Source organism: Nycticebus coucang, chromosome 18 (assembly GCF_027406575.1).
Source record: "Nycticebus coucang isolate mNycCou1 chromosome 18, mNycCou1.pri, whole genome shotgun sequence".
Taxonomy (NCBI): Eukaryota; Metazoa; Chordata; class Mammalia; order Primates; family Lorisidae; genus Nycticebus; species Nycticebus coucang.
Genome location: NC_069797.1, coordinates 29305287 through 29332685, shown reverse-complemented (window position 1 = coordinate 29332685; position 27399 = coordinate 29305287). Strand labels below are relative to the sequence as shown.

General features: G+C 54.9%; 1 protein-coding gene across 4 annotated transcripts; it reads right to left on the bottom strand.

Moving 5' to 3' along the window:
- MYO1C (myosin IC) lies at positions 1 to 25594 on the bottom strand. Of its 4 annotated transcripts, none has more exons than XM_053567741.1 (32): positions 25334 to 25594; positions 18074 to 18229; positions 17837 to 17952; positions 17095 to 17293; positions 16929 to 17009; positions 15518 to 15697; positions 15339 to 15437; positions 14772 to 14885; positions 14609 to 14680; positions 14105 to 14224; positions 13908 to 13990; positions 13573 to 13678; positions 13375 to 13455; positions 12999 to 13090; positions 10368 to 10462; positions 10228 to 10274; positions 10024 to 10104; positions 8288 to 8393; positions 8089 to 8206; positions 5752 to 5865; positions 5603 to 5679; positions 5176 to 5244; positions 4991 to 5075; positions 4739 to 4898; positions 4384 to 4467; positions 3295 to 3388; positions 3147 to 3202; positions 2896 to 3031; positions 2740 to 2810; positions 2556 to 2653; positions 2360 to 2459; positions 1 to 1261 (listed from the first exon to the last, which is right to left on the bottom strand). In XM_053567741.1, exons 1-32 carry the CDS (start codon positions 25406 to 25408, stop codon positions 1235 to 1237), a joined length of 3192 nt encoding a protein of 1063 aa, XP_053423716.1. In that variant the 5' UTR covers positions 25409 to 25594; the 3' UTR covers positions 1 to 1234. The 4 variants fall into 4 exon arrangements, with proteins under 4 accessions (XP_053423716.1, XP_053423719.1, XP_053423720.1 ...); XM_053567744.1 differs by lacking the exon at positions 25334 to 25594 and adding an exon at positions 24431 to 24554; XM_053567745.1 differs by lacking the exon at positions 25334 to 25594 and adding an exon at positions 24186 to 24418.
- Positions 25595 to 27399: the final 1805 nt, after the last annotated feature.

Genomic DNA, 27399 nt, shown 5'->3' with positions numbered 1-27399 from the left:
TTGGCAAACACATATTGCTTTATTTAGTGTTTCTCTGGATTGCAGAAGTGTCAGGAGTGGGCTGAGACCCCCTGGAGGGCACAGAGGCAGGTGGGCAGCCCCCAGGCCCTCTAGGGGTAGAGGTGGGGGGAAAGCAGCAGAAAGAGGTGATGCCCATGTAGCTCCTCCCAAGGCCAGCCCCTTTCCCAGGCTCCCAGGCCAGGAAGGGGTCAGGGGCCAGTAAAGGACCTCCATCCTTGAATGGGGCCATTGTGGGTGGGCAGGGTGTTTGTCATCCTAAGGCATGGAGTCAGGCAGAAGTTCTCCTCCCACCTGGTGGCCCCCAAAGGTGATTGCTGGTCAGGGAGCCTGAGGCACACATAAGATATGACCTGTATTTTTATGGGGCCCCCTGCCCTGGGAGTGGCAGTGAGGCATGCTGAGGACAGGGCTGCAGTCCCAGTTTTGCCACAGCTGTATGACCTCAGACAAGTCCCCTCTTTGGGTGTATGACTTTGAGCAAGTCCCTCTTTGGGCATCTGTCTTCTGCTCTGTAACATCCGGAGGCTGCACTAGATGATCTCTCAGTCTTCCATGTTCTATGGGCTAAGACTCCCTTCCCCACTCCAGCACACCCTTAGACTGGGATGATGATACTAAAAGGGCATTCTTAAGGCAGGAAGAAGGTGGTCTCAGCCCCTAGGTGGAGGCCAGAGTGGGCTGCAAAATGCTGGTGGGTGGGCAGGCAGGCAGGTAAACAGACAGACAAGGTGCTATGGGAACAAGGAGAGGGTGGCCTGGCCAGGGAAGAGGGAACCCGAGCCCAGCCCAGCCCACCCAATCTCTCAGCTACATTCCTTGTCCTGTTAGAGTCAGGGAAAACACATCCAGTGTGTCTTGGGATAGGAAAATGGCTTTTTCAAAAAATAGTTTCCTATAAAGCATCAAAAAATCTCAGAGAAAACCTCGGCAAAAGTTCCCTTCTCTCAAATATTTGGCATTGGCAGCGGGGCTGGCATGGTTTGCTCTGACCCCAGCTTTCCTATTGCTGTGGCCCGGCCTGGCCCACTCCTAGGGTAGCTCCTTGGTCCCTGCTGTTACCTCAAGAGAGGTGGGCAGGAGGGAGGAGTTTGCAGGTGGGCTTTGAGGTGTCCCTGGGTCCCTCTCTGGAAGCTCAAGTCTTTGGTAACTGGGAAGGAGAGGAGGAGATAAGCAAAGCATTGGGAGTTGGGATGGGGTCCAGTGGGCACCTTCATCACCGAGAATTCAGCCTTGGGGCCACCTGTGAGGGCAGAGAGAGAAGTCCAATTGGCGAGAAGGGACAGAAGGTGCTCTGGGTACTCGCATTCATTCATAGGTTAGATACAGGCTGGGGCCTAGTGGCCTGTCCTGGAGACTCTGATCCTACCCCCATAGAATGCCTGCTATCCTCCCAGACTGGGCCTCTCCACCCATCTTGCATATCCCCAGTTGCCCCAGATTGTCCCCACATTCTCATCCTTTTTTTTTTTTTTTTCGAGATAGAATCTCACTCTGTCACCCTGGCTAGAGTGACATGGAGTCATCATAGCTCACAGCAACCTCAAACTCTTGGGCTCGGGTGATGTTGCCTCAGCCTCCCAAGTAGCTGGACTACAAGTGCCCACCACAATGCCTGGATAGCTTGTCTCCAAAAAAAAAAAAAAAAAAAAAAGGAGTCTCACTATGTCACCCTCAGTAGAGCGCCATGGCATCACAGCTCACAACAACCTCAAACTCTTGGGCTTAAGAGATTCTCCTGCCTCAGCCTTCTGAGTAGCTGGGACTACAGGCACCCGCCACACTGCCTGGCTATTTCTTTGTTTTTAGCAGGCCAGAGATGGGTTTGAACCCACCAGCCCTGTTGCATGTGGCCAGGCGCCCTACCAACTGAGCTACAGGAACCGCCCTGTAGTTGTCATTATTGTTTGGCAGGCCCAGGCTGAATTTGAACCCACCCCCTCTGGTGTATGTAGCTGGCACCCTAGCCGCTGAGTTACAGGTGCCGAGCCAGGTTTTTATATTTTTAGTAGAAACAGCGTCTTGCTCTTGCTCAGACTGGTCTTGGATTCCTGAGCTCAAGAGATCCTTCACTTCACCCTCCCAGAGTGCTAAGATTACAGGTATGAGGCAGTGCACCCGGCCACATGCTGCCATCTTTACAACCTTCAGCACCATGGGGCTCAAATAGTCCCTCTCTCTGGCCCTCGCAGGTGGGCAATAAGATGAAGGGACTGGTATGGTACCTGTTGGATCAAGACCCATGGATGAGGTGCCTAGGCTCTGCCAAGCACTGCCAAGGAAGGCTTGGCTGTGGGAGGCTCCACCCTGGCCCTAGGACTATCAGGCAGACCCCACTCACCACAGCCAGGTGCCCGTTCTTGGCCTTGGTGATAAGCAGTTCTGATCCAGGTGTGAAGTCGATGATGCCATCCCTGCCGGGTCCCCCAGCAAATGTGATGCTGGAGGGAAACGAGTGCTTCCTTAGAGAGACAGACCCCCAAGGACGGCACCTGCCTTGTCTGCCCACATGGCCCACTGGCCCCCGCCAGCCTCACCTGCCCTGGTTGATGTTGATTTTGTTCACACAGTCAGCACTGAGGGCTGTCTTGGTCAGTGTCTCAATCACATGGTCACTCTGCAGTACCACATCCCCCTGGGCAGCCCAGACAGCAATAGGAGGGGTCAGGCCTTGCCCAGAGTTAGAGGACCACTACCCACCTCCCAGTCCCCAAGGGGCACCTTCTGTTTATTGTCCTCACGCTGCACATGGAGCACAAACAGGCTATCACTCAGGCTGCTGACTGAGATTCCTGAGGGGCAAAGGCAGAAGTCAGAGATCAAGGATCACAGCAGAGGTCGACTTTGCTCCCCCTGTGGCCTGGGACACCGACTGACCAGTCAAGTTGGCATAGTCAATCCTCTGCTTGACTTTGGCGTCCTCCACAATGACCACAGCACTAGGTGTGAGCAGCAGCTGTCGGGAGCGAGGCTTATAGCCCTTTCGGTCATATTTCACTACAGGCACAGCATACTGGGGACAGAACACAGGCTGAAGGGGCTCCAGGGGTGATCTCTTCAGCCTCTGCCTGACCCCCATCCCTGGGCAGCAGAACTCTTCTGGAGTGAGGGCTGCAGGCGGGTCTCACCTGGATGGGCTCAGAGCCCAGGGTCTGCAGCACTTTGGAGCTGATCTCATCTGCACCTGCAACACAGATGGGGGGTAGGGAAGTCAGAGAAGGTAGGAGGGAGAAACACTACAAGGAATGTTTGAGTGCTGGGGAGTCAAGGACTCACCAAGCCGTGTGCTGATGAAGAGCCTGGGGACACTCTGGGGGTAATTGTCCTTTTTGCCTTTGAAGATCTCACTAGCCACTGCCTTTTGCTGCAGCTGAGGAGACAGGGGAGTAGAGAGAATGTCATCACGGCTGGGCACCATCACAGGTGCTGAGACAGCCATCCTCACCCCCTTTCTGGTCCCAGCACCAGAAGGCTGAGCCCTACCACCAACATTCCCTTAGCCTTACCTCTTCTTCACTCCAGGCCTCCCCAAGCAAGGCAGGGAGCTCCCCAGAGGGGTCATGACAGCACTGTCATGTTGCAGACCTGACTTTGGGAATGATGCCCACCCTATGAGGCCCTGATGCCCCTGAGATTCAGCCACAACATAGGATCTTACAGGTGGCTGATTGTCAATACTCAAAGCTACTATAGCTTATCTGAGCTGGGGGGGTCCTTTAGCACCATCCAACTTGAGTTGGCAAATACAAGGCACATCAACCACCAGTGTCAGTCTCTGTAACCATGGAGGACATTAGTAATCAATCAGGGTGAGGGTACAGCCCACCCCCCTTTTTTTAGAGATGGGGTCTTGCTATGTTGCCCAGGCTGGTGTGGTGCAGTGACTATTCACAGGCACAATCCCACTACTGATCAGCAGGGGAGTTTTGACCTGCTCCATTTCCGACCTACACTGGTTTACCCCTCCTTAAGCAATCTGGTAGCCCCCGTACCCGGGAGGTTACCATATTGATGCCAAACTTGGTGTGGACACCAATCAGCATAGCATACTACAGCCCAGAACTCCTGGACTCAAGCGATCCTCCTGTCTCAGCCTCCCGAGTAGCTGGGACTACAGGCGCACGCCACCACATCCAGCAGTACAGCCTTTAACACTGGGTTCTAGGCAGTCTTTACCAACATAAAACTATTTGCCACCCCAAATCTACTCCAGCTTCCACTTGGGATACAAGGCCCAACGCAGGCTGGCATTCAGATGAAGTTGCACAGTGAACGGGTAAGATATTCCCTGGTGGTGCCCTTCGTGCCATGCCTGTGCTCCCTAACCCCACTGCCCACTCCCCACCTGCCTCCTGCTCTCCCTACCTGCTGCTTCCACTCGGGGCTGATGCTCCGGCAGTATTTCCACACCATGTTCTTCAAGCACAACTCGCGTAGGAGCTCCGAGGCCTGGGGGGGATGAGGGAGCTCAGAGCACTTAGGCAGCTTGGCCCCTTCCCTCTGAAGACATCAAATACACACCCACCCCTAGGCCTCTGGATAACATCTGGACTGTACTTCCATTCCTAATTTGTTGCTCTCAAGAGCACTTATTCTTCATGGCGGCCTGGTTCCACCATCCCCTGACACACTCCTGCATTGTGCTTCTGGCCACCTGACAATCGGACCCCTTCGTTGAGGGCCTTGATGGTCTCTAACGGAGCAGGGAGGGTCCACACACCTCACGCAGGGCAGGAGGGGGTGTGGGCCAGGAGGTGTCCAGGATATTGCGGGGCAGCTGCTGCCGCAGGTTAAGCAAAAAAGAGGTGCGCACATGGTCCAAGAAGAAGGCATTTTCAGGGCAATGGGGGGCATGGCGCAGGATGAAGCCGCGGATGAGCCTGGGGATGGGACAGGGTTGGATGAGAAGCCTGGCCATGAACCCCCCCAGACACCCTGCTCTGCAGCCCCCTCAGGGTGCCTGAGCACTCACCGCCGGATGGTCTGGGCCGCCCACTTCCTCTTGGCTGCCTTCCTCCGGCCCAATGTTCCCCGCCACCACGACTGAATACAGATGGCTGTGGAGATCACAGATGTCTGAGCAATATCTCCTCACCACAGTGGCCCACCCGAGCTCCAGACCCCACTCCCCTCCTGAAATCCCATGAGCCCCCAAACCTGATCGCTTCACCCGGAGGAATTTCTGCCGCCAGTGAAAGCCTCTCCAGGCAGCTTGAATCTTTGTGGCTGTGGTTGGAAAGAAAGTCACTGGCCAGAGCTCAGGAAGCCAGTTGGGAGCCTGGCATTCCCTGAGCTCAGTGACTGGCATGAGTGAGGGTGTGTCTGAGTAAGCTATCCAGTGAGAGGGTGAATGAGTTGAAGGACAGTAAATGAAAGAGAGCAAATGAATGTGGAAATATGTCTGGGGTCTGCATCCAGCAGGCAGGCAGGATGGTGGGTGTGGGGCTCAGGCTAGAGCTGGTAAGGAGAAGGGGAGCTGAATGTAGGCTGGCAGACTTCTGGGAGAAGGGCTCCAAGGCAGTGACTTCTTCCCTGCTTCCCACAGCGGACCCCCAGTGGGACAGCAAGAGTGTGTCTCTCTCACCCAAACTCTGCCGCCGGACCTCTAGGGCATCCTCTGTGGCAAACAGGGTCTTAGGGAAGCGGATGAAGATCTTGGTCCTGAGGGGGCAGCAGTGATCAGGCCTGGGTTGCCTGCCCCCCACCCCAGACACCAGGCATGGCACCACTCACCTGCCCATCTTGTACTCTTCTGGCTTGTAGCCCAGGTGTTTGACCAGCACAGCCACCCCATCCTGGGGCCGACCTGCCCATGTGGGCCATGTCTCTGGGCACAGTGACTTGTACCTGGGGACAGGAGGAACAGGAATGTACCCAGCTCCCACTTCAGCCAGCACCCTTCTCTGGGGGCCCAATCAGCTTTCCCTGGGCACCTGCTGGATGAGCCCATTGACTTGCACATGGTTGACAGAAAGCCCAGAAGGTTGCTCTGCCACTGACCCCATTTTATTTTATTTATTTTTAGAGACAGAGTTTTGGGGCGGCGCCTGTGGCTCAGTCGGTAAGGCGCCAGCCCATATACCGAGGGTGGTGAGTTCAAACCCGGCCTCGGCTGAACTGCAACCAAAAAATAGCTGGGTGCTGTGGCGGGCGCCTGTAGTCCCAGCTACTCGGGAGGCTGAGGCAAGAGAATCGCTTAAGCCCAGGAGTTGGAGGTTGCTGTGAGCTGTGTGAGGCCACGGCACTCTACCAAGGGCCATAAAGTGAGACTCTGTCTCTACCAAAAAAAAAAAAAAAAAGAAATAGAGACAGAGTTTTACTTTGTCGCCCTTGGTAGAGTGCTGTGGCGTCACAGCTCACAGCAACCTCCAGCTCTTGGGCTTAGGCGATTCTTTTGCCTTAGCCTCCCGAGTAGCTGGGACCACAGGTGCTCGCCACAATGCCTGGCTATTTTTTGTTGCAGTTGGGCCAGGGCTGGGTTTGAACCCACCATGCTCGGTATATGGGGCCAGCGCCCTACTCACTGAACCACAGGGCCGCCACTGACCCCATTTTAAAGATGAGGACTGGCTGGGTGTGGTGGCTCAAGCCTGTAATCCTAGCACCCTGGGAGACCAAGGCAGGAGGATTCCTTGAGCTCAGGAGTTTGAGACCAGCCTGAGCAAGAGCAAGACCTATCTCTACTAAAAAATAGAAAAATTGACCAGGTGCGGTGGCTCATGCCTGTAATCCTCACACTCTGGGAGATGGAGGCAGGTGGACTGCCTGAGCTCACAGGTTCAAGACCAGCTTAAGCCAGAGTAAAACCCTGTCTCTAAAAAATAGCCAAACATTGTAGTGGGGTGCCTACTGTCTCAGCTACTTGGGAGGCTAAGGCAAGAGAATCGCTTCAGCTCAAGAGTTTGAGGTTGTTGGTGTCGGCACTCTACCAAGGGTGACAAAGTGAGACTCTGTCTCAAAGAAAAGAAAAATAAGCCGGGCGTTGTGGCGGGCGCCTGTAGTCCCAGCTACTCGGGAGGCTGAGGAAAGAGAATCGCTTAAACCCAGGAGTTGGAGGTTGCTGTGAGCTGTGTGAGGCCACGGCACTCTACCGAGGGCCATAAAGTGAGACTCCGTCTCTACAAAAAAAAAAAAAAAAAGAAAAGAAAAGAAAAATAGCTGGGTATTGTAGTGGGCACCTGTAGTCCCAGCTACATGGAGGTTGAGGCAGGAGGATTGCTTGAATTTAGGAATTTAAGGTTGTGAGCTAGGCTAACGCCATAGCACTCTAGCCTGGCAATGGAGTAAAACTGTGTCCAAAAAAAAAAAGATAGAATTCATACCTTAATTGACTCCCCAGACCATTAAGTCTGAATAATCCCAAAACTGCTTTGTCTTCTCTGAGCTCTTTGGAAACCCCTGGCCTCCTTCTAGGCTTGGTACCACCTGCTCTGGTGACAGGCAAGTAGATGCTCTAGCAAGGCAGAGCTGTGGTTCTCTCTACCAAGCTTAGCATCAAGGGGTCCCTAATGTGGGTTGCACAGCAGCTCAGCATCTCTGAGACCTCAAATCTCTGAGGCTCAGAGCTGAGTTTGGTGGTGCTTGCCTGTAGTCCCAGCTACTTGGGAGGCTGAGGGAGTCTGATCTTTCCCCAGGAGTTTCTAGACTAGCCTGAACAACACAAAGAGATCTAGCCTCAATACTAAAAAAATTAATTTAATTTAAAAAATTAAAATGCGGGGCGGCGCCTGTGGCTCAGTGAGTAGGGCGCCGGCCCCATATGCCGAGGGTGGCGGGTTCAAACCCAGCCCCGGCCAAACTGCAACAAAAAAATAGCCGGGCGCTGTGGCGGGCGCCTGTAGTCCCAGCTGCTCGGGAGGCTGAGGCAAGAGAATCGCGTAAGCCCAAGAGTTAGAGGTTGCTGTGAGCCGTGTGACGCCATGGCACTCTACCCGAGGGTGGTACAATGAGACTCTGTCTCTACAAAAAAAAAAATTAAAATGCGACAGAGAATCACTGTCCTCTCTCATGGGCCTCAGGAGGGCCCCACCCTTCTACTCCCCTTCCCTGACTAGGTGATGGGCATCCCACCTTTGCAGGAAAGCTTCGTATTTGCGGCGATAGGCAAACCCGGCTCTGCGCACACGCAAGTTCTCCATCAGCCCCAGGTACTTCACCTGGTGCCGGATCAGCACCTCATCAAAGCGGCCTGGGGGAGGGTAACGGGTGGTCAGCAAGCTTGACTGACAGCTAGCCCTGCCCCCAAGCCCCATGGGGCGGAAGGGGCTACCGGGTTGTTTGGAGTCATTAGGCTTGACGCAGCGGACATAGGCGGGCTCCTTAGACTTCAGGATCTCCACCAGCTGCAGGAGGCTCATCTTGAACTGGGTGGCCACCTGGCAAGCCAAGGAGCAATGTTAGGTTTGCCGAAGCAGGGCTGAAGCCGCTGATCCCTGCACCACCGCACAGCGCTCCCACCTTCCGCAGCTGTTGATTTGTCAGCAGCCGAGCCCTAACTTCCTTCCAAACTCCACCCTCACAACGGAGGACGGGCAGACTCCGCCCCACATCCTCGGGCTTAGGAACCTTACTCACTCCCGGTAATGCAGGTGGGGAGTAAAAAAAGTGGAGTCAGAGAGGTAGGCAAATGCAGTGTCATGGGAGACCCACATTGGGGAGATTGGATTTTATCCTGAGAGAAATAGGGAGCCAATGAGGAACTTATACTGAGAGAGTGACAGAAACAGACCTGCGTTTTGGAAAATATCTCCACAACAGATGTGAGGATGGGAAGGTAGAGAGACCAGGGAGGAGGCTGGCTAGCTCAGAGGAGCAATAGGGTCTGAGCTGGAGCAGTGGTTGCAGGGGTGGAGCAGAAGAGAAGGAGCTGAGAAGTACTCAAGCGAGATCCAGTGGTTGGATGGGGGAGAGTGAAGAACCAGGGATGATACCCAGGGGGTGGTGGAGAGCAATCCCTGTCTTGAGTTAGTAACAGAGGAGGAGGAAGAAGGACAAGGTCCCATTTCTTACAGAGTCTGGGGTGCCTGTGGGGAGATCACTAGATACACGAATCTGTGGCTTGCTGGAGAGGCCTGGGCAGGAGTGGGTGCACAAGCATCTCAGCAGGGAAATGCTGAGACCAGGAGGATGAGATTACTCAGGGAGTGGGTGAGGTAGGCAGCAGCAGTAGAGGGCGGGGTCCCAGGGAGCCAGACCCTGGGCAACACAATATCGTCATGCCCTCCCTGGTGAGCATGTATCAGCCTGCAGCAACCCAGCTTCCATCTACCTACTGACCTACTGACTTTACTCTTCCTGGGGCCGCCCTGACCCTCTTCTTGGCAAGCCATACCTCTGTGCCTAGCTTGCCAGAGCTCTCCCTGCATCTGACACCATTGCGCACACTTGTCTTTCCCAGCCCCTCTCAGTGAAGTCACTCTCTGGCAGGCCTTTCAGCCTTTTGTGGACGCTCTATGCAACTGTTAGACTCTCTTGCTGCCCACAGTGCCCTTCCACAGGTCCACCTGACAAACATTGACTCACCCCAGTTATCCCAAATGCTTCCTCCTCTAGGGAGCCTTCCCTGACCCCTCTTTCCTTCTACTCCCTCAGGCAGTTTGCTGTGGATCCTTCTAAGTTTCCAAAGCACTCTGCACACATTTCTGTGAATGTACCTATTCATTTTTGTACATTGCTTAGCAGTGTCTGCTATAAATGTCTGCCACGTGGGTGAGCACACAAGAGCACCTACAGAGACAGGTGCAAGGGCACGGGCGTCCACATAGCAGGTGCACACATATAGATTCCCTTATAGACACAGGCACCCCCTGGGGGCCACACTCAGAGAAAGACACACAGGCACACACAGGTGCACACCACACAGAAGTAGGTAGCCCCTGCAGACACACAGATGCACACACAGCACCAAAGACACACACTCAAACATACACTGCCAGCTCCTGGGCTTTTGAGGGACTCGTTCACACTTGGGCATACGTGCCCCCCTAGGGCCCATGTCCTCCGTACCGTCTCTGGCCGCTTCTTGTCACTGAGCTCACTCCGGTCAAAGCACTGCCCCATGATGGGATTCTTTGAGCTGCACATGGTCTGTGTGAGCAGAACACGAGTCAGGTTGGGAGCTGGGGACAGGCAGGGCCGGTTCCTGCGTAGAGCTGTACATTTCCTTGGTCCCCATCCTGACTCTCCTCGCCCTCACGATGTCCTCCTCACCTCCTTCAGGTTCCGGAAGAGAAGATCATTATTTTTATCCAGAAACCCTGGAGGGGAGAGCATTATTTTTATCCAGAAACCCTGGGAGGGGAAAGCTTTTCCTCTCAGGCCCTGTAGGGACCCAGTCCCAGGATCCTCACCAGTCACGTTGTAGGTCACCTCCCCAGCGTAGTGCAGAAGGCGGAACTCCCCTCGGCCCAGAGATTTCCTGGTCTGCTGATCAGCCAGCTTGTGCCTGGGGGTGATGGGAAGAGGAAGCTATAGTTTGCTGACCTGAACTGTGCCCCCTGCCTGCTGCAGAAACCTCATGAGCAGGAACCAGCATGCCAAAGGCCAGGCTATATAACCCGCCTGCCATGCAGCAGGCAAGGTAGAGCCAGCAACCCCCGGGATCAGGGGTCGATAGCCTTGCCCAGGGGCACAGACACCAGAACCGAGACCTAGGCCTCTGGACTGCCAGGGCTCACAGGCAGAGGGCTACTTTCATTGCTTCTGGCCACTGTATGACTGTTCAAAAGGCTTACTACATTTGCAGAGTGTAATCTACCCTAAGATAGTACTTAAGTCTTAAGCAGGTTTATTCCCTTTAGCTCATCTACTACTATTTTTTTTTTCCTTGAGACAGAGTCTCACTTTGTCACCCTTTGTAGAGTGCCTTAGCATCAAAGCTCACAGCAACCTCAAACTCTTGGGCTCAAATGATTCTCTTAGCTCAGCCTCCCGAGTAGCTGGCACTACAGGAATCTGCCACAACACCCAGCTATTTTTAGAGATGGGGGTGGGGTGGGGTGGTGGTGGTGGTGGTGTAGCACTCTTGCTCAGGCTGGTCTTGAACCTGTGAGTTCAGGGCAATCCACCCACCTCAACCTCCCAGAGTGTTAGGATTATAGGTGTGAGCCACTGTGCCTGGCCTCATCTACTACTTTTTTTTTTTTTTAAGAGACAGAGTCTCACTTTACTGCCCTCGGTAGGGTGCCTTGGTGTCACAGCTCACAGCAACCTCCAGCTCTTGGACTTCGGCGACACCCCACTGTTTTTTTGTTGCAGTTTGGCCGGGGCCAGGTTTAAACCTGCCACTCTCAGTATATGGGGCTAGGGCCCTATTCACTGAGCCACCAGCGCAGCCCTCTCATCTACTACTTTTAAGAACTATTCCAGGGGCGGCACCTGTGGCTCAGTGGGTAGAGCGCTGGTCCCATATACTAAGGGTGGTGGGTTTGAACCCAGCCCTGGGCCAAACTGCAACAAAAAATAACTGGGTGCTGTAGCAGGCACCTGTAGTCCCAGCTACTCAGGAGGCTGAGGCAAGAGAATCACCTAAGCCCAGGAGTTGGAGGTTGCTGTGAGCTGTGACACCACAGCACCCTACCGAGGGTGATAAAGTGAGACTCTCTTTAAAAAAAAAAAAAAAAAAGGTGGCGCCTGTGGTTCAGTGAGTAGGGCACAGGTCCCAAATACCGAGGGAGGAGGATTCAGACACGGCCCCGCCAAACTGCAACAAAAAAATAGCCAGGCATTGTGGGCGCCTGTAGTCCCAGTTACTTGGGAGACTGAGGCAAGAGAATTGCCTAAGCCCAAGAGCTGGAGGTTGCTGTGAGCTGTGACGCCATAGCACTCTACCGAGGGTGGTAAAGGGAAACTCTGTCTCTTTAAAAAAAAAAAAGAACTATTCCAAGCCAGCCTGAGCAAGAGCAAGACCCCCATCTCTACTAAAAATAGAAAAACTAGCTGGGTGTGCCTGTATTCCTAGCTACTTGGAAGGCTGAGGCAAGAGGTTCGCTGAGCCCAAGAGTTTGAGGTTGCTGTGAGCTATGATACCATAGAACTCTACTCAGGGCAACAAAGTGAGACTCTATTTAAAAAAAAACAAACAAAAAAAACCCCAAAAAATAACTATTCCAAGCAACTAATCAGAGATACAAAGATTTAAGGCATAGAGATGTCCCTGGAAGCCTTGTTAATTCCAGTAGAAACCTGGGGGCTGGCCAGAGGTCCCTAAGGCTGGGTGAGAGCCATTGGAGGAAGTGTTTTGAGGAAAATTTTCTGTTTCATGATACAGGAACACACTCAGGATATAGCATTATCCTGAGTCTTATACACAATAAATTCTTGATTCTGGAAAAAAAAATGTACAGAAAAAGGCAGGAAGGAAATGCCTTACATTGTTAATAGTGATGACCTCTGGATGACAGGATTACAAGTTGCTTTTGCATACATTCCAATTTTTCTCTAATGAGCAATATCAGTTTTGTAATCAGAAACAAGTTTTGAATATACTAATAAGCAAAAAATCCTCAGAGCTTTGGCATTTGACAACCGTGGGACTGAGCTCTAGCTTTGCAACCCAGATGTCAGATGAGTTTGGGTAAATACCTTCACCTCTTTGAGCCTAAGTAAGATGGAGAAAACACCAAGGACATCTCCTTACAGGGTCACTGCAGGCTAAGAGATGATGTGCACAAAATCTGCAGGACCGAGCTGGGACAGAGGTGCTTATTTCTACCCTTCCCTACTTTAGGGGATTTCATAAATAAAAAGAAATTTCCAAATAAGGAAGCTATAATATCTTAGCAAGTTTCATTTTCAAAAAATAATAAGGAAGCCATGCTACTAGATTCTTGATTTCTGAATGCACAAGAGCTGTGCCAACTTAGCACCTCCCCCCGTCATCTCCTTGTGGCTGATGTTTTGTGACTGTGGAGGTGTCTCACCTTCCACAGCCTCTGCCCCAAGTGAGTCCCCACCCTGAGCAGCCCTGTAGCCCCACTCACGTCAGAAAGTGTGGATGAAGCTTGATTGTGTCCTCTAACTTCTCCAGGAAGGTCAGGTCCGTAGCCTCCCCAGGGCGCAGACACTCCTCATCCTGGGGGTGTGGCATGGGGGAGGGATGTATGGGGAAGCTTTCAGACAGTAGAGAAAATTGGGGCACCATGCAGAGAGGCACAGGGGCTGGGGAAGAACACAGAAAGCCTCCCACAGAGAGCTTCCAGACTGGGCCAGCACCTCACTGTCCATACACAACCCTGCCCTGTCCCTGCTCATCCCCAAACTCTAGCCCTTTATTCACCAGCCTGGAGAATGAGGGGATGAGAGTTTGTTCTCCCAGCCAACACCCATCCTGGGGCCTTGGAGGAGCGAAGGACTCACCAAAATAGAGATGATGCCCTTGAACTTCTCCTCTACCAGATCACAGATGATCTTGTTGTTGAAATACTGGACTGGCTCCCACTGACAGCAAAAAGAAGGGGGAAGCCATTATGGCGGGGTCCTGGCACCCTCTCCCATCGGGCCCCAATGCCTGGACTCTCCATAGTACGTGGGGGGCACCCGCAAGTTTGCACATACTGCGATTCCCTCTGCCTCATATTCCTCCTGCTCTGACTTGAGCGTGAGCTCGATGAAGAGCTGCTGCAGCTTCTCATTGCAGTAATTGATGCAGAATTGCTCAAAGCTGTGTAGGGAAGAGAAGAGCCCACGGGTAGCTCAAGGGGAACAAAGGACCAGGAGAGGGGAAGGATAGGACAAGATCCCTGAAAAGATAAGGTAGGAACAGAGAGTAGGATCTAGGCTGGCTGGGGGAGTTATGGGGCAGGAATGATTGAAGCTGGGGGACAGAGGGGAAGGACCAGGACAGAGGAATAGGAGACAGGCAGCGGATAAGGGTGCCAGGTGGCACTGACCTGTTATGCTGAAACACTTCAAATCCATAAATGTCCAGGAGCCCAAGAACTGTGGTGCTTCGCCAGCTGGGGCTCTCAATATCCTAGGGCCAGCCAGGCAACCGAGAACATGGGTCCTGTTCGTCTCCCCTCCAGCTCCAGCCCTCCCTGGACCACCCTCCCTGCCTGCTTTGGGAGTAGCACAGACCAAGCCTGACCTTGGAAGCCAGTGACCTGTTGATCTTCCTGACCAACCAGGTAAAAGTGCGACTGTATACAGCCTTGGCAAGAGCGTCCCGTGCATATGCAGCCTGCTCCAGGTTCAGTGGGCTCAGGAGCTGTCAGCGTAGGATGAGACACAAGAGGAATGCCACAGACAGTTCTGCATCTCACCTCCCCTTCTGGCTCGGGCAGAGGATCAGGAAGCTGTGACCACCCTGCCCTCCCAGCTGCAGTGAGCCCAGAGGTTGGGTGATTGTGGTGGAGGGATGCCCAGGAAGCATGGAGAGCCACTTGCGAGAAGCTGGTACAGGGACAAGAGGCTTCATTCCTGAGATAGGAGTCTGGTTCCAGCCTCTGTCACTCTTTCACTCTTCCAGTGTGACTTTGGCCAGCTTGCTATGCCTCTCTGAGCCCCCCAGGGAAGGGGGAATGCTGGGAGTGAGGGCTACCTTGAAACATGTGGTGCCCTATCAGCTGGGGAGGCAAAGGCTCAGCCTTACCTCTTCACCCTTGGCAATGATCTTCCTGTGTGTCAGGGCTTCCCGCAATGTTGAGCCTTCTACTCCAAGGAGCTGTGAAGGGTGTGGCGTGGGTGTCGTGAGGGTGTACCTGACTTGCCCCTGCCGCCCTGTCCCCTGCCCTTCTCCCATCCATCCCACTCACCCTTGTCAGGTACTTGAGCTGGTTCTCAGTGGTAACCTGGGCATTGCTCTCCTCATCAGCAGCAAAGTGTATGTTGCCCAAATGTAGGACACTGGCCACAACGCTCAGTAGGTCCTGGGGGAGCAGAGAGCCCCATGAGATGAATGGTGTGATGCAGCAGGGTGCAGGTGGTTAAGTGTTTGAGGGAAGGAGGGAACCAGAAGTGAAGTGGTTTTTTTGTTGTTTGTTTTTTGAGACAGACTCTCACTTTGTTGCCCTTTGTAGAGTGTCGTGGCTTCACAGCTTACAGCAACCTCAACGCCTGGCTATTTTAGAGACAGGGTCTTGCTGTGGCTCAGTCTCATCTTGAATGCATGAGCTCAGGCAATCCACCTAACTAGGCCTCCCAAAGTGCTAGGATTACAAGCGTGAGCCACCGTGGCTGGCTGTGAAATGGATTGTAGAAGTAAAGAGAGGGCTAGGTTCAGTGGCTCAAAGTAAGACTCTGTCTCAAAAAAAAAAAAAAAAAGAGAGAGACCTCTGGACAGGAAGAAAGGGGAAAGGGAGGGTCCCCAGAAGAGGCCTCACCTCCACTTCATCCTCAGTGAAGTCAATGACCGTCAGAGCCTTCCTGACAACCTTCCAGTCACTCTTGTCATTGATGGAGGAGACTTTGGCACACTGTCCCTGGAGGAAGGGCACACTTGTGTTGCCAGCCCTGCACCAGGCCCCCTGGGTGGCACCTGCCCTGCCTGCCAGCCACTTACCTTCACCAGATACAGGTAGCTCTGGGGGTTCCGTTCCAAGCCAAGCCTACGCAGTGTCTCCTCCTCACCCCCCTCCAGAAGCTGGTAGAAGACATGGAAGTTCCGCTCCCCGTGATTCTGATGCACCACTCGAGACTTCTCTAGGAGGTAACTGAGGATGTGGCCACCCACGGGGGCACCCTGTGGGCAGAGAAGGGCACAGGGCTGGTCAGGGATGGGGAATAGAGCTCATCTCCCCTACTCTCCTCTGTTCTCCTGGGCTTTAGGATCAGCCATTCCTGGTCTCTAATTCCACCCTTCCACTAGCTGTGGGGGTCAAGCATGGCACCCCTTTAGCCTCAGTTTCTTCATCTAAGAAAGGGGGAGATTCAACTCCTCCTCCTTGGCATCTCTACCTGGGTGCCTGACAGATATCTCAATTCAACAGCTCTTGTTCATGTCTTCCCATCTTGGCCAGTATAACCACATCCTTCTAGTTGTTCAGACCAGGAAGCTGGCAGTTCACCTGGGGCCTCTTTTTCTTCTATACCCCGTATCCAATCAGACAACCAATCCTGCTGCCTTAACTTTCAAAACATCCAGAATCCAATTGCTATCACCTGACAGGTCTGAGCCCCTGTCATCTGTCACCTGCATTATTATATCAGCCTCCTAACCAGTTTCCCTCCGTGGCCTGGCTCCCCTACCATCTATTCCCAACAAAGCAGCCAGAGTGATCTTTTTAAGAGGAAAGTCATGGGTGGCACCTGTGGCTCAAGGAGTAGGGCGCCGGTCCCATATGCCGGAGGTGGCGGGTTCAAACCCACCCCTGGCCAAAAACCACAAAAGAAAAAAAAAGAGGAAAGTCATATCACAACACACTTCTGTACAAAACCCTCTGCTGACTCCCCTTCTACTTAAAGTCAAAACAAACAAACAAACAAAAAAAAACCTCTTGCAAAGACGCAAAAGGGACTGCCCCATCTGGCCTCACCTCCTGTTCCTCAGCCTCTTGCTCTTTTCTCTGGCCATGTGGCCTCCTTCCTGTTCTTGAACACATCAAGCACCCTCCCTCCCCAGGATGTTTGCACTGGCTATTCCCACTGCCTGGACTCTCCCAGGGGTATGTGCACAGCTTGCTCCTCTGTCTCCCTCAAGCCTTTACTGAAATGCCACCTTCTCAGTGAGGCCTACCCCATACTGCCTTATTTAATTGCCTTCCCCTAGCCCTTACTCGTTTTATTTTCTGCCATAGCTCTAAATGATTATTTTTCTGCTTATCATCTATCACCTTGGGAGGCAGGACGTTTTCCTGCTTCCCTGCTGTTCTACCAGCACCTGGAGTAGCACCTGGCACAGAGCAGGTTCCTGACACATACCGAGCCTACTGCAGGGGAACACCTCTCCCCCACCCTGACACACCCACAAGTACCTTGAAGTCAAACTGCACGTCCATGTACTTCCCAAACCTGCTGGAGTTATCATTCCGGAGGGTCTTGGCATTTCCAAAGGCCTAGGGGTGAGCAGGGGTGTGAGGGACACCTGGCATTCTCTCCCTGACCCTGCCTCCCCTCAGATGCTGCTGTCTGTCCCCTTACCTCCAACACTGGGTTGCTCTGCAGTAGCCGATCCCGCACAGCACCCCCCCGCTCAGGGGCTGGGCAGGTCTCTGCATAGAACTGCAGCAGGCGCTTGGTGGCCTCTGTCTTGCCTGCTCCACTCTCTCCAGAGATCATCACCGCCTGGTCCCGACGCTCCGTGCGCAATGCTCGGTACACAGTGTCAGCCACTGCGAACCTGGGTAGAGGCTCATTAGTGAGTTGAGTGGGGGGGGGAAGCCAAGTGGTTGCAGGTGGCAGAGTCTCACAGGTAGGACTGGTTGAAGTTACCTTGTGGGTGGGAGTTCAGGAGGGGGACCCCAGTGGGTGTGGATTACAGTTCAAGAGGGGGTCATGCTCAGATGATGGACTGAGAAGGTCACTCACAGGTGCAGATGTTGGAGGTCACTTAGGTGGAGGCTGGGATCACTCACGAGTAGGGTTGGAAGGTTTTATAGGTGGGGGTCAGGAGTCGTGAATGTTGGGGGCCATGCCCGTGTACAGTTGGGGAATAAGTCATGGGTATGAGAAGATGGGAGGAACTGAGGGTCCTACCGGGTGGGGGTACAAGATGAAATTGAGAGAGTCATTTCCAATGGAGACTGAGATCACTAGGGTAACAGATTGTGGGACTCGTCATGGATGTGAATAGTAAGTAACTCACCCACGTGGGAGATCAGGGGTCATGCTAGAGTGAGGGTCAGGTGGGGCTATCTCAGATGGAGAGAGAGGAGTCACTCACAGGTGAGGCGGCACTTTGTAGAAGCTGACACCACGGTAACGCTCCATATGCTGCCGGCTGTAAATCTGTAGGTCTCGGTAGGGGTTGACGGAGACCAGGACGGGGCCAATGTAAGTCTAGGGGTTGGGAGAAGAGGGTCAGAAGTTTGTCTCAAAAGGCTTCTATTACCTCAGACTCCTCCTCAGCCCCATGTCTGTGACCCCCAGGACCCCTACCCATCTCCCCATTAGGCCTCACGTAAATGAGGTTCTCCCGGAACCGCCGCCGCAGGTTCTCAATGAAGGCTGCCTCACTGGTGAAGTTCTCCAGCAGCACGAAGTCTTGTACCCCCACCCGGTCACGGGCGGTCAGTGCACTCTCCATGGTTACCCGCACGCCGTCACTGCCCAGGGCCTGCAGAGAATGAGCCATGAAAAAGGGTCAGAGCCATCAGGGTAGGGTAAGGCTACTAGTCCTCCTCCTCCTCACACCTGTAGGACTAAGACAAGAAGTAGGGGCACATGGCATGGGGCTTGGATACAAGACACGGAACATGCCGAGCACAGGGGTTCACACCTGTAATCCCAGCACTTGGGAGGCCGAGGTGGGTGGACTGCCTGAGCTCACGGGTTCCAGACCAGCCTGAGCAAGAGTGAGATCCCCGTCTCTAAAAATAGCTGGGTATTGTGGCAGATTCCTGTAGTCCCAGCTACTTGGGAGGCTGAGGCAAGAGAAATCGCTTGAGCCCAAGAGTTTGAGGTTGCTGTGAGCTAAGATGCTATGGCACTCTATAGAGGGCGACAAAGTGAGACTCTGCCTCAAAAATAAAGACACAGAACATGCCATATGCAGAGACCTGGGTCTTAGTATGCTAGCACATGGACACTGAGGACACAGGTACACAGAATAGAGACCACATGAGACCTGGACACAAGACTCTGGAGCTTACAGGACCCAGAGGTCATGGAGCACAGCTGCAGAATCCAGAGAGGCACTTGTTTTGTGTAGAAAAAGGGTATCAGGAGAAGGAACACCTTGAAATAGCAGAAAGAATGCTCTGTTGACCTTGGACAAATCCCCTCCTGTCTCTGCTTCCTCCTCCAGGAGGAGGAGTTGAGTTAGACCAGGTGATCTCAGGTCTCTTAGCTGTGGAGCTTGGTGCCACGTGTGACAGGTGCTTTGGAGGGCAAATTCTGCAGACAGGGTGGGGCCAGCTCTCCCACCCCTACCCACCAAAATCTCCAGGTTTAGAGTATTTAACAGCAAGAAAGAGGCCACCCCCAGACTATAGAACAGGGATTCCTTCAGAGGGCCTCCCACCACAGCTGAGCTCAACACCCATTCAGAAGGGGGTGCTCTTCCTCCCAGTAGTTGGGGCCACTCCCTTGCCTCCAGCTGCTAGGCTCCCCAGACACCTCCTCCCCTGAGAGTCCAGAGAAGCCTCCAGGGCTGGGGGTTTTACCACAGAAAGCCCAGCTGCCTCTAGTTCTGGAAGATTCAGCAGGGCCCTCACCCTGCACTCAAAGCTGCGATTCCCTGCTCCAAAAGGGTCTGGGGCTCTAGGAAATTGACACTAAGAATGTCAAGGGTCAGAGAGGAGCAAAGTGGTGGTGGTGGTGGGTTATGGATCTCAAAGAGGCCACCAGGAATTCTCTGATCACAGATGGCCCAGATCTCTGGCCTGGGGCACCCCTCAGAGCCGGGGGCCTGCCTATCCCAGACTTGTCCCTTACAGCCCCCCCCAGCCCCACCCCAAAACTGTCGCCAAATCTTTCAGGAGTTCCTGCCTCCTATGTCCTTGGGCGAGGGGTCTCGGTGTTCTCAGCAGTCTCCAGGAGCTAATCGCCCACCCCCGGGTCTGAGCGTCCCGCGGCCCTCCCCCCTTCAGCCTCCTCCCCCTGCAACTTTCCGGGACGTTTTTCCACCCGAAATTCCTGGGCCGCGCCCGCTTCCTGGCCAGGCCAAGGCGACGCCGCGAGGCAGGGAGGGACCCCCGGGACCCCCGCCCTGCCCGCCACCCTGGCTCACCGATGCCCGGTAGCGCATCCTGCCCGGCCGGCCCGGCGACCCGCTGCCCGCGCTTTCAGTTCGGGGCTCGGCTGTGGCGGCGGCGGCGTCAGCGAGGGAGGGGCCGGCCCTTCCCCCGCACCGCCTCCTCCACAGGCCCCAGAGGCGCGGGACTCCCCGATCTCCCTCAGAGCCGGGACTCTTGGTCCCTCTCCAGGTGGTGGGGGTGGTGTAGGGGCTAAGGGGCCCTTAGGCTGGAGGCGAGCGGGGGCGGGGCACCCTGACCCGCCAGGCTCCGCCTGAGTCAGGTTTTCCAGGAGGGACGTCGTCGGTTCCAGGGTGGAGCCCGGAACACGCGCGGCCTCCGCGTCTATACAGACCCGGAACCCATTTCCGGGCTTGTGTCTACACTATGCCGCCAGGCCAGGCGCGGGAGAGGGGCTGAGGCTGGTGGATCCCAGAGGAAGCAGGATTTCCCTCCCCCCCAACCTCGAGTCCCGGGAAAGTTAAAAATAGAACGAAATGTCCAAATACGGCCGGCGCGCCAGGGCCGGCGGGCGGAGCCTGGATGCGGGACACTGTCCATCCTCATACACACTGTAGGGGACGGGCCCTTAGACTTTAAACTCCAAAAAAATCTCTTTAGGTTCCCTCGTCAGCACGGAGCGCGAGCCCTAGGAACAGAGAACGCCACAGGGTGCCCTTGCGGAGCGTACCTGGAGATCTCAATTTTCCATCTGGAAATTCGCGTATAACCTACGGCATATGGGGTCAGCACCCTTCTCCCTCATCTCGGACCACCCCCCACCCCCGCCTACTCGGGCCTTTGTGCCCCAGGGCCTCTCCCCTTTCTCCCTCTGGAGGGCGCCTTCCTCTCCTGTCTCCCTCCACACCCTTTGCCCAGTACACCCTCTTCCCAAACCAGACTCCAGCTGCCCCACCTTCGCTGGGCTCCATTGGGGCACCAACCCTTCTTTGCCCTGGGGACGAACTCTAGCTAACACTCCATTTGGTGAGGATGGCTATGTCTACTGCTTGGAAAAACCTTGCCTTTTTCTTACTAGCATGACTGAGCAAGTCACTTAACTTTTTGGAGCCTGTTCTTTATCTTTAAAATGAGGCCGATACCTGCCTTAAAGTGATGTGTAGCTGAAGATAATGCGCTAATCTCCCAGGCGCTCTGTAAACACCACTGCCCTCTCCCCCTCTGTTCTCTCCGCTTGACACTCATTCCACACGTGCTTGGAGGCAGACCTAAGAGCCAGGCGGGTCACACCACTTATCTAGTGGGGAAAGCCCCTCAGACAGGCGCGTCTGCCAGTTACAAGAGCTTCGAGCACTTTACCTGTCACCCACTGGACAGATAAAGGAGCGAGAAGCACACAAAGGCGGATCATCTCTTGAGCTAAGGTAGAGGAAGGGCTGAGACCCAAAGTCCCAGGGCCTCGGACCTAGGCTCCCTGGGGAAGGGGTGAGGCCGTGGCAGGTGCGGGCTGCATCCTCCCGGGGAAGGCTCATTATTTCAAGAACAACAGCCCAGCCGGAACCGCGGCCCGGGGGACCTGGTGGAGGGAGCGCCAGCTGGGAGATGGGGCCCTCTGGAGTGAGCGAGGGGACAGGGTGCAGAAGCGCGCAGTTGGGAAGTGGGCGGGGAAAGGGTGTGTTAAACGCCAGCTGCAGAAGCGTGTTCATGGGGAAGAGGGCGCCCTCTGCTGTGCCCCCAGGCTTAAAATCCAGGACGGACTCTGAAGGAAAACCGCCTTAGAAGACTCGGGGCAGAGGGTCCACAGAGCCCCTACTAGGAGCTCCGCTGGCTCTCCACCCCCTGCGAAGGGGGCCACCAGATCGGCCTCCAGCCAGTCGGGGGCCGAGGGGAGGGGGCTGGAGGCGGAGCTTCGCGGCTGCAGTGTCCGCCCCGCCCCGCCCCACCCGCCGCCGCGTCAAGCAGCTGGAATGAGGGGAATCCGCGAGCACTGGGGTCCGGCCGGCTTCCCCCCAATCCGCGAGCTGCACCGCTGCATTCCCGGGATGCCCGCTGGCGCCCCCGCAGCCACCGCCCGGCGGCGGAAGGAAGGGGCGTCTCCGTCGCGGGCGGGCCACAGCCCCGGTGGCCCCCCGGCCTACCGCGCCTCCCTGGACAGAAGCGCGAGCCCGAAGGCGGGGAACCATGGGTGTGAAGACACCATCTAAGGCTGCAGCGCCTGGCGCTGCTAGGGTTCTCTGCGCTTTCTTAGTTACTGCCTTCAGTGCCCCCAAGCCAAGCCAGGAGGTCTGTTATTATTAATCCATTTTGGAAGAAGAAACTAAGGCTGGGCAGGTGTAGTGACTTGTTCAAGGTCTCAGGACTAGTAGTAAGAGTAGGACGGGAACTCGGCAACCCTACCACTCACTACTTTGTCAGGCTACCCTGACTTCCTATCCTCTCCCTACGGTTTTCATACGGTTAACAGGGCCACTCTGCCAGGCTGTGAGCTTCCTCAGTGAACCAGTACCGGCCCTTCGGTGTTGTGTGATTCTGTGTGATGTTGGCCTTAAGGGTAGCAGGTAGGGAGTGGGCCATGGCCTCTAGACCACCCCCCACCCCAGAATGGCCCTGGGCCTAAAGGCTGACTGCAGGTTAGGGTATAGCTATGGACCCTGAGTGACCCAGAACTTATTTCCCAAGGCTACCTCTGGGTCTCCTCCCACTTAGGAGGTTTTTACTGGAACAACTGGGGATGGGGCAGCTCAGCAGACCTGGGTCATCTAGCGCCCTTCAGCTAGTACAGGGCAGGCGCCTCCAACCCTGACATCTGGGGCAGTTGAAAGCCTCAAATGTTCCAGTATCCCAGGGGCACAAGGGCTGAAGGGGATGCTCTGAGGAACCCTAGACTGAGGCTATAAAATAATTTCCACTGAGGCAGCCTTTCTGCCTCTTGGAGCAACAGGCAACCACAGCCTGTCTCAATGGCAGCGGATCCAGGCCTAAGGTGCCCCACTAAAGACTGTTCCAGGCTTCAGGGAATTGTTATGAGGGGAAATGAGGAGAAGATGGGGACTCTGGGTCTTTGTCCTGATTGCTCACAGGGCCCCAAACAAGGGATGTACACTCTAGCTCCAGAACCATGGGCCTTTTCTTTCTTTCTTTTTTTTTTTTTTTGTAGTTTTTGGCTGGGGCTGGGTTTGAACCCGCCACCTCCGGCATATGGGGCCAGTGCCCCCATGGGCCTTTTCTTTACCAGACACCTCTGCCTGAGAGTCTAGCAAAAGTAAACAGAGCCCCTTGCTTCCTACCTATTCTCCTGTTCAGTATACTTTATGCAGAGAGGAGGGCGGTGCTTCCAGCTGGTCATCAAGCCTGGCACTAAAAGGCCTTCCTCCCCCACCGCCCCTCCACAGTCACCACTTGCTGAACTTCTCCTCAGCTCTTCCATCACTGCTCTTTTCCTAGGCCAAAACAGCAACTTCCCAACTGGCCTCCTCACCTTCCTCCTGTCAATCCATTTCCCCACAGCCCTTACAAATCAAGTCAATTAACATCTCAGGTTAATAGAATGAAGGTTTATAGGCCATCTTCCATGTGCTAGGCCCGTGATTCACACCCACTGCTTCTCATCAGGACTCCTGCAGCCCCCACTGTCCTCAGTTTACTCCATAGCCCCTGCATTCCACTGTGACTGCACAGGTGGCCCTCTCCTGTCCCCACCCCTCCCCTACCACCCACCCAAGACACACAGCTAGCAGGAGCCTCTTGCATCCTGCCACCAGCCACCTACCGCATGGTTTCCTAAGCTTCTGTGCCTTTTGCACCTGCAACTTCCTTGGTCCAGCACACCTTGCTCCCCCACCTCACCAACTCTTATTGATTCTTGGAGACTCAGTTGAGGTATCACCTCCTCCAGAATTCCTTCCTGATTCTCTGGAACACACAGCCTCTCCTTATCCCAACGGCACTAATCACCTATTTCCTTGTCGGCCTTTCCCAGGAGACTGCTCCCTCCAGGCATACAACCAGCTAGGCGCACAGTGGAGACTCAGTAACCATCCCCTTTGGACGCCTGAATGAATGAATGAATCTCAGAGCCTGCGAGTATGAGCCGGAGGCCAGAGCATGCCGAAGTGAAAAAGGCTGTGGGCCAGCCATTCATCCTCCCATTCATCTCAGAGCCCCTCACCCGTCACACTCACACACACTCACACGCACCGAAGCACGCAGAAGCCACTGGATGGCTGGGCTCCGGGGGCGGAGAACGGGAAGGGGCGGCGCTCAAGCGGTTTCTCCGGAACCCCGAGGCAGAGCAGGACAGCGGGAGGGGCCCGACAGGCGCGCAGGGTACCTGGGTCTCGCAACCCAAGGGCTCTTCTCCGCTCTCACCTTACCTACCTTCAAAAGAAATCTAAGTTTCCACCGGGCTGAGTCTGCGCGCCTCCCTTTTCTGGGACTGCTTACTGGCCGGACTGGGTAATCCTTAGCCCAAGCGAATCCAGGCCGGCGACCCCCGCCTCCCTCATGGTAGCTCCGGCCCGGGCTAGGCGCCCGGCCGCCTGCTTTTCTCTTAACCCGCTGGACAGCAAAAGCCTCCTGGGGCCACGCGGCCACTGCCCGCCCCGCGCCTGTGCCCCACGTACCCACGGGCTCGGCTCTTCGGGCGCGTGGGTGGGGGCCGGGCTGGGCGGTGTGGCGGGCTCGGGAGTCCGCGGCCTGGGCAGACACTCCCCGCCCAGGGCCTGCTAGGGGCCGGGCTGCCGCCTGTCGTCATCCCGGGCAGGGCCTAGACCTGGGCGCGCGCTCGCGCGCGCGCGCCCTCCCACCCCGCCCCGCCCAGGCCTTAGCCCAGGACCCCGCCCTGGCGGCCCTCTTACGCCAGGGCTTGGTGCTGCACAGACCCAACCAGTTCTTGGGACTAGGCGCGTTAGTCACACACAAACACACACGCGCCCAGGTGCACACTCTCCCGAAGACCTTGTAGTGTTGGTGGGTGGGTGCGCCTGATGGACTTCTGCCTTCTCCTAGAGGGCCCTTGTGCATCTCTAGAGAAAACTAGACCTCCCCCTGCGTGCCAGGCAAGGGCATTTCTTCCCCATTTCTAACTACCTCTCTTCCTTCACCCACTTCCCACACTCACGTTACTACTCTGAGTCATCGGGCAGTCCCTGTCCCTCGGACCGGACAGGAAAAGGGTAGGAGTATTAACTTAGCCTGTACTATGCGCCTGGAACTTTACATGCTCTAGTCCTTTGACCTCAGAGCAGCCGTGGCCGGCTTGTGTCCAGTTCATAGCCTAGCCCACTGAGGTTCAGGGAGTTGGAGAAGGCCTTCCAACCCAGACTCAGCTATGAATACTCCAGCTTCTAGTGGCCCTTAAACCCTACTCCTTCCTTCCACTTAATCCCTTCTTGTCTAATTTGTTCCTTTTCCCAAGGACCAGAACCCTTCTTCACCACTCACGTCAGGGCTTTGCCTGAGGGGAGCTGCCAGGCCTGGGGGAGACACTGCCACCCTCCCTCCCAGCCCCCAGCATCCCAGCTTACAAGCTTGCAGGGCCTGTGGGGGTGAACCACACGGATGATCTCTCCGGTGGGTATCAGTTCCACTTGCAGTGCCATTCCTGCGGAGAGCCAGTGTGCTGAGCACTGGGGCCTGCGTGCAAAGCTGCCTGGAGCCAGGAATCTATGGTCTATCGCTGGGATGGCCACTTGGTTCTGCTTCAACTCCAGCCCCAGGGGATGTGGCTGGTCCAGCTCCTCAGGACACAGCTGGAGCAGTCCAGGTCTGATTGGGAGGCCTCTTGGCTGGGAGGGTTGGGGCAGGAAGAGGAGGGGCTGAGGGATGGAGGAAATGCTTGTTGTCCCAGGTAACCAGAGGAGCTGATACAGCCATCCATGGGGGACTCCAGGTCAAAGGGTAGGAGGCATTTCCCCTTTCCCCCCAACTTTATGACTGAGTCTCTCCTTGCCGCCCACTCTCTGGTATCAGCTACTGTATAGTGACCACTCCCTAAACCAGAAGGCACATCCTTCCCTACGCTGAGAGGATCCTTCAATACCCACTGCCTCTCCTGCACATCACCCTAACTTGGCATCCTCTCACATCCACAAGTGAGCCCCTTGAGTTTTAGAGGCCAGGGCTGCTGAGGGCTGATCATGCCAGGCAGAGGGAGTTGTCAGGAAAAGCAGGACACTGTGAGGAGACCCCTGTCCTTTCCTTCAGAGCCTCAAACACTTGGGGGTGGGGGGATAGTTCCTGGGCTCCTTAGGTATGGACAACCTCTAGCTCTACTTGCTCTTCACATCTCCCCAGGTGCTGCCCCACCCTTAATGTTCCTTTCTGTTGTGCTAAATCACAGCTGACACTTTCCTGGCCTGAGACTGAGCCCCCTGGTCTCTAGGCATTCCTTATAGGAAGTGAGGATGGGGAAATGTCTGGGGGAAACAGATCTTTCCAGAGGCAGATGCTGGCATGGGAGGGGCTAGAGTCTGATGGGCTTGCCCTAGCAGTGACAGCCCCATGGCAGGCATCTTCTCCCAGGCACCCTTCCTTTCCCTCCCCATGGCTTCCTCCGCCCAGGAAAGGCCAGCAAAGCTTCCTTCCTTCCTCTGGGAAGCACATCTATCCAGAGCAGGCTCATCCCCGACGGCTACACAATGGCCCTTATCAGCCGTGGAGCCAGGCACAGAGACCCAGTGCACACCAAGTCTCACATATTTCCTGTTTCCACCCAGCGAGTTGGGGTGGGCCCAGAGCGGCCATATCCTGACTGAGGCCAAGAGGATGGAGAGCACTCCCCCTTCCCCTTTCCGCCTCTCATCACTGCTGGGCTCACCCCTCCCAGACAAGTAGCTACACCAGGAGGCTGGGGCAGGAGTGTGTAAGGAAGGAGAAAGGTAGAGGAAAAACAGGGACCTCTGGAATCAAACCCTATGTCTACATTAATCAGAATGGGGAGGTGGACATAGTGTTTTTTCAATTGTTCTCTCACAATAATCTTATGAATAGGTACATCATTTGTATTTTACAGGCAATTAAGACTCTTATGTGGGTGGGTCTAGACCCATTCCTGTATCCTATATTTCTAGTCCTGCATGACACCACAGCTGCCCATGTAACTTTGAATGGATCACACTTTTTGAACTTTGATTTTTCCATTTGCCAAACGAAGGGTGCTGTGTGGCAGCACTCATGATGGTCATGTGTGGGTGAAAGAACAGGTGGGCAAGCAGCGGGGTTCAGGGCTTCCCTAGGTGAGTGATAGGTTATCATGGGGGGAGATTCAGCAGGAAGGATTTAGGGAGAAGTGAGGAAGAGAGAAAAAATGGTGACATTTTAGCTTAACCTAAGACTCAAGATAGGGTGTGAAGGGGCAGCACCTGTGGCTCAGTGGGCAAGGTGCCAGCCCCATATATGGAGGGTGGCAGGTTCAAACCCAGCCCCGGCCAAACTGCAACAAAAAAATAACCAGGAGTTATGGAGGGCGTCTGTAGTCCCAGCTACTTGGGATCGGGAAGCTGAGGCAAGTGAATCACCTAAGCCCAGGAGTTGGAGGTTGCTGTGAGCTGTGTGATGTCACAGCACTCTACTGTGGGCAATAAAGTGAAAC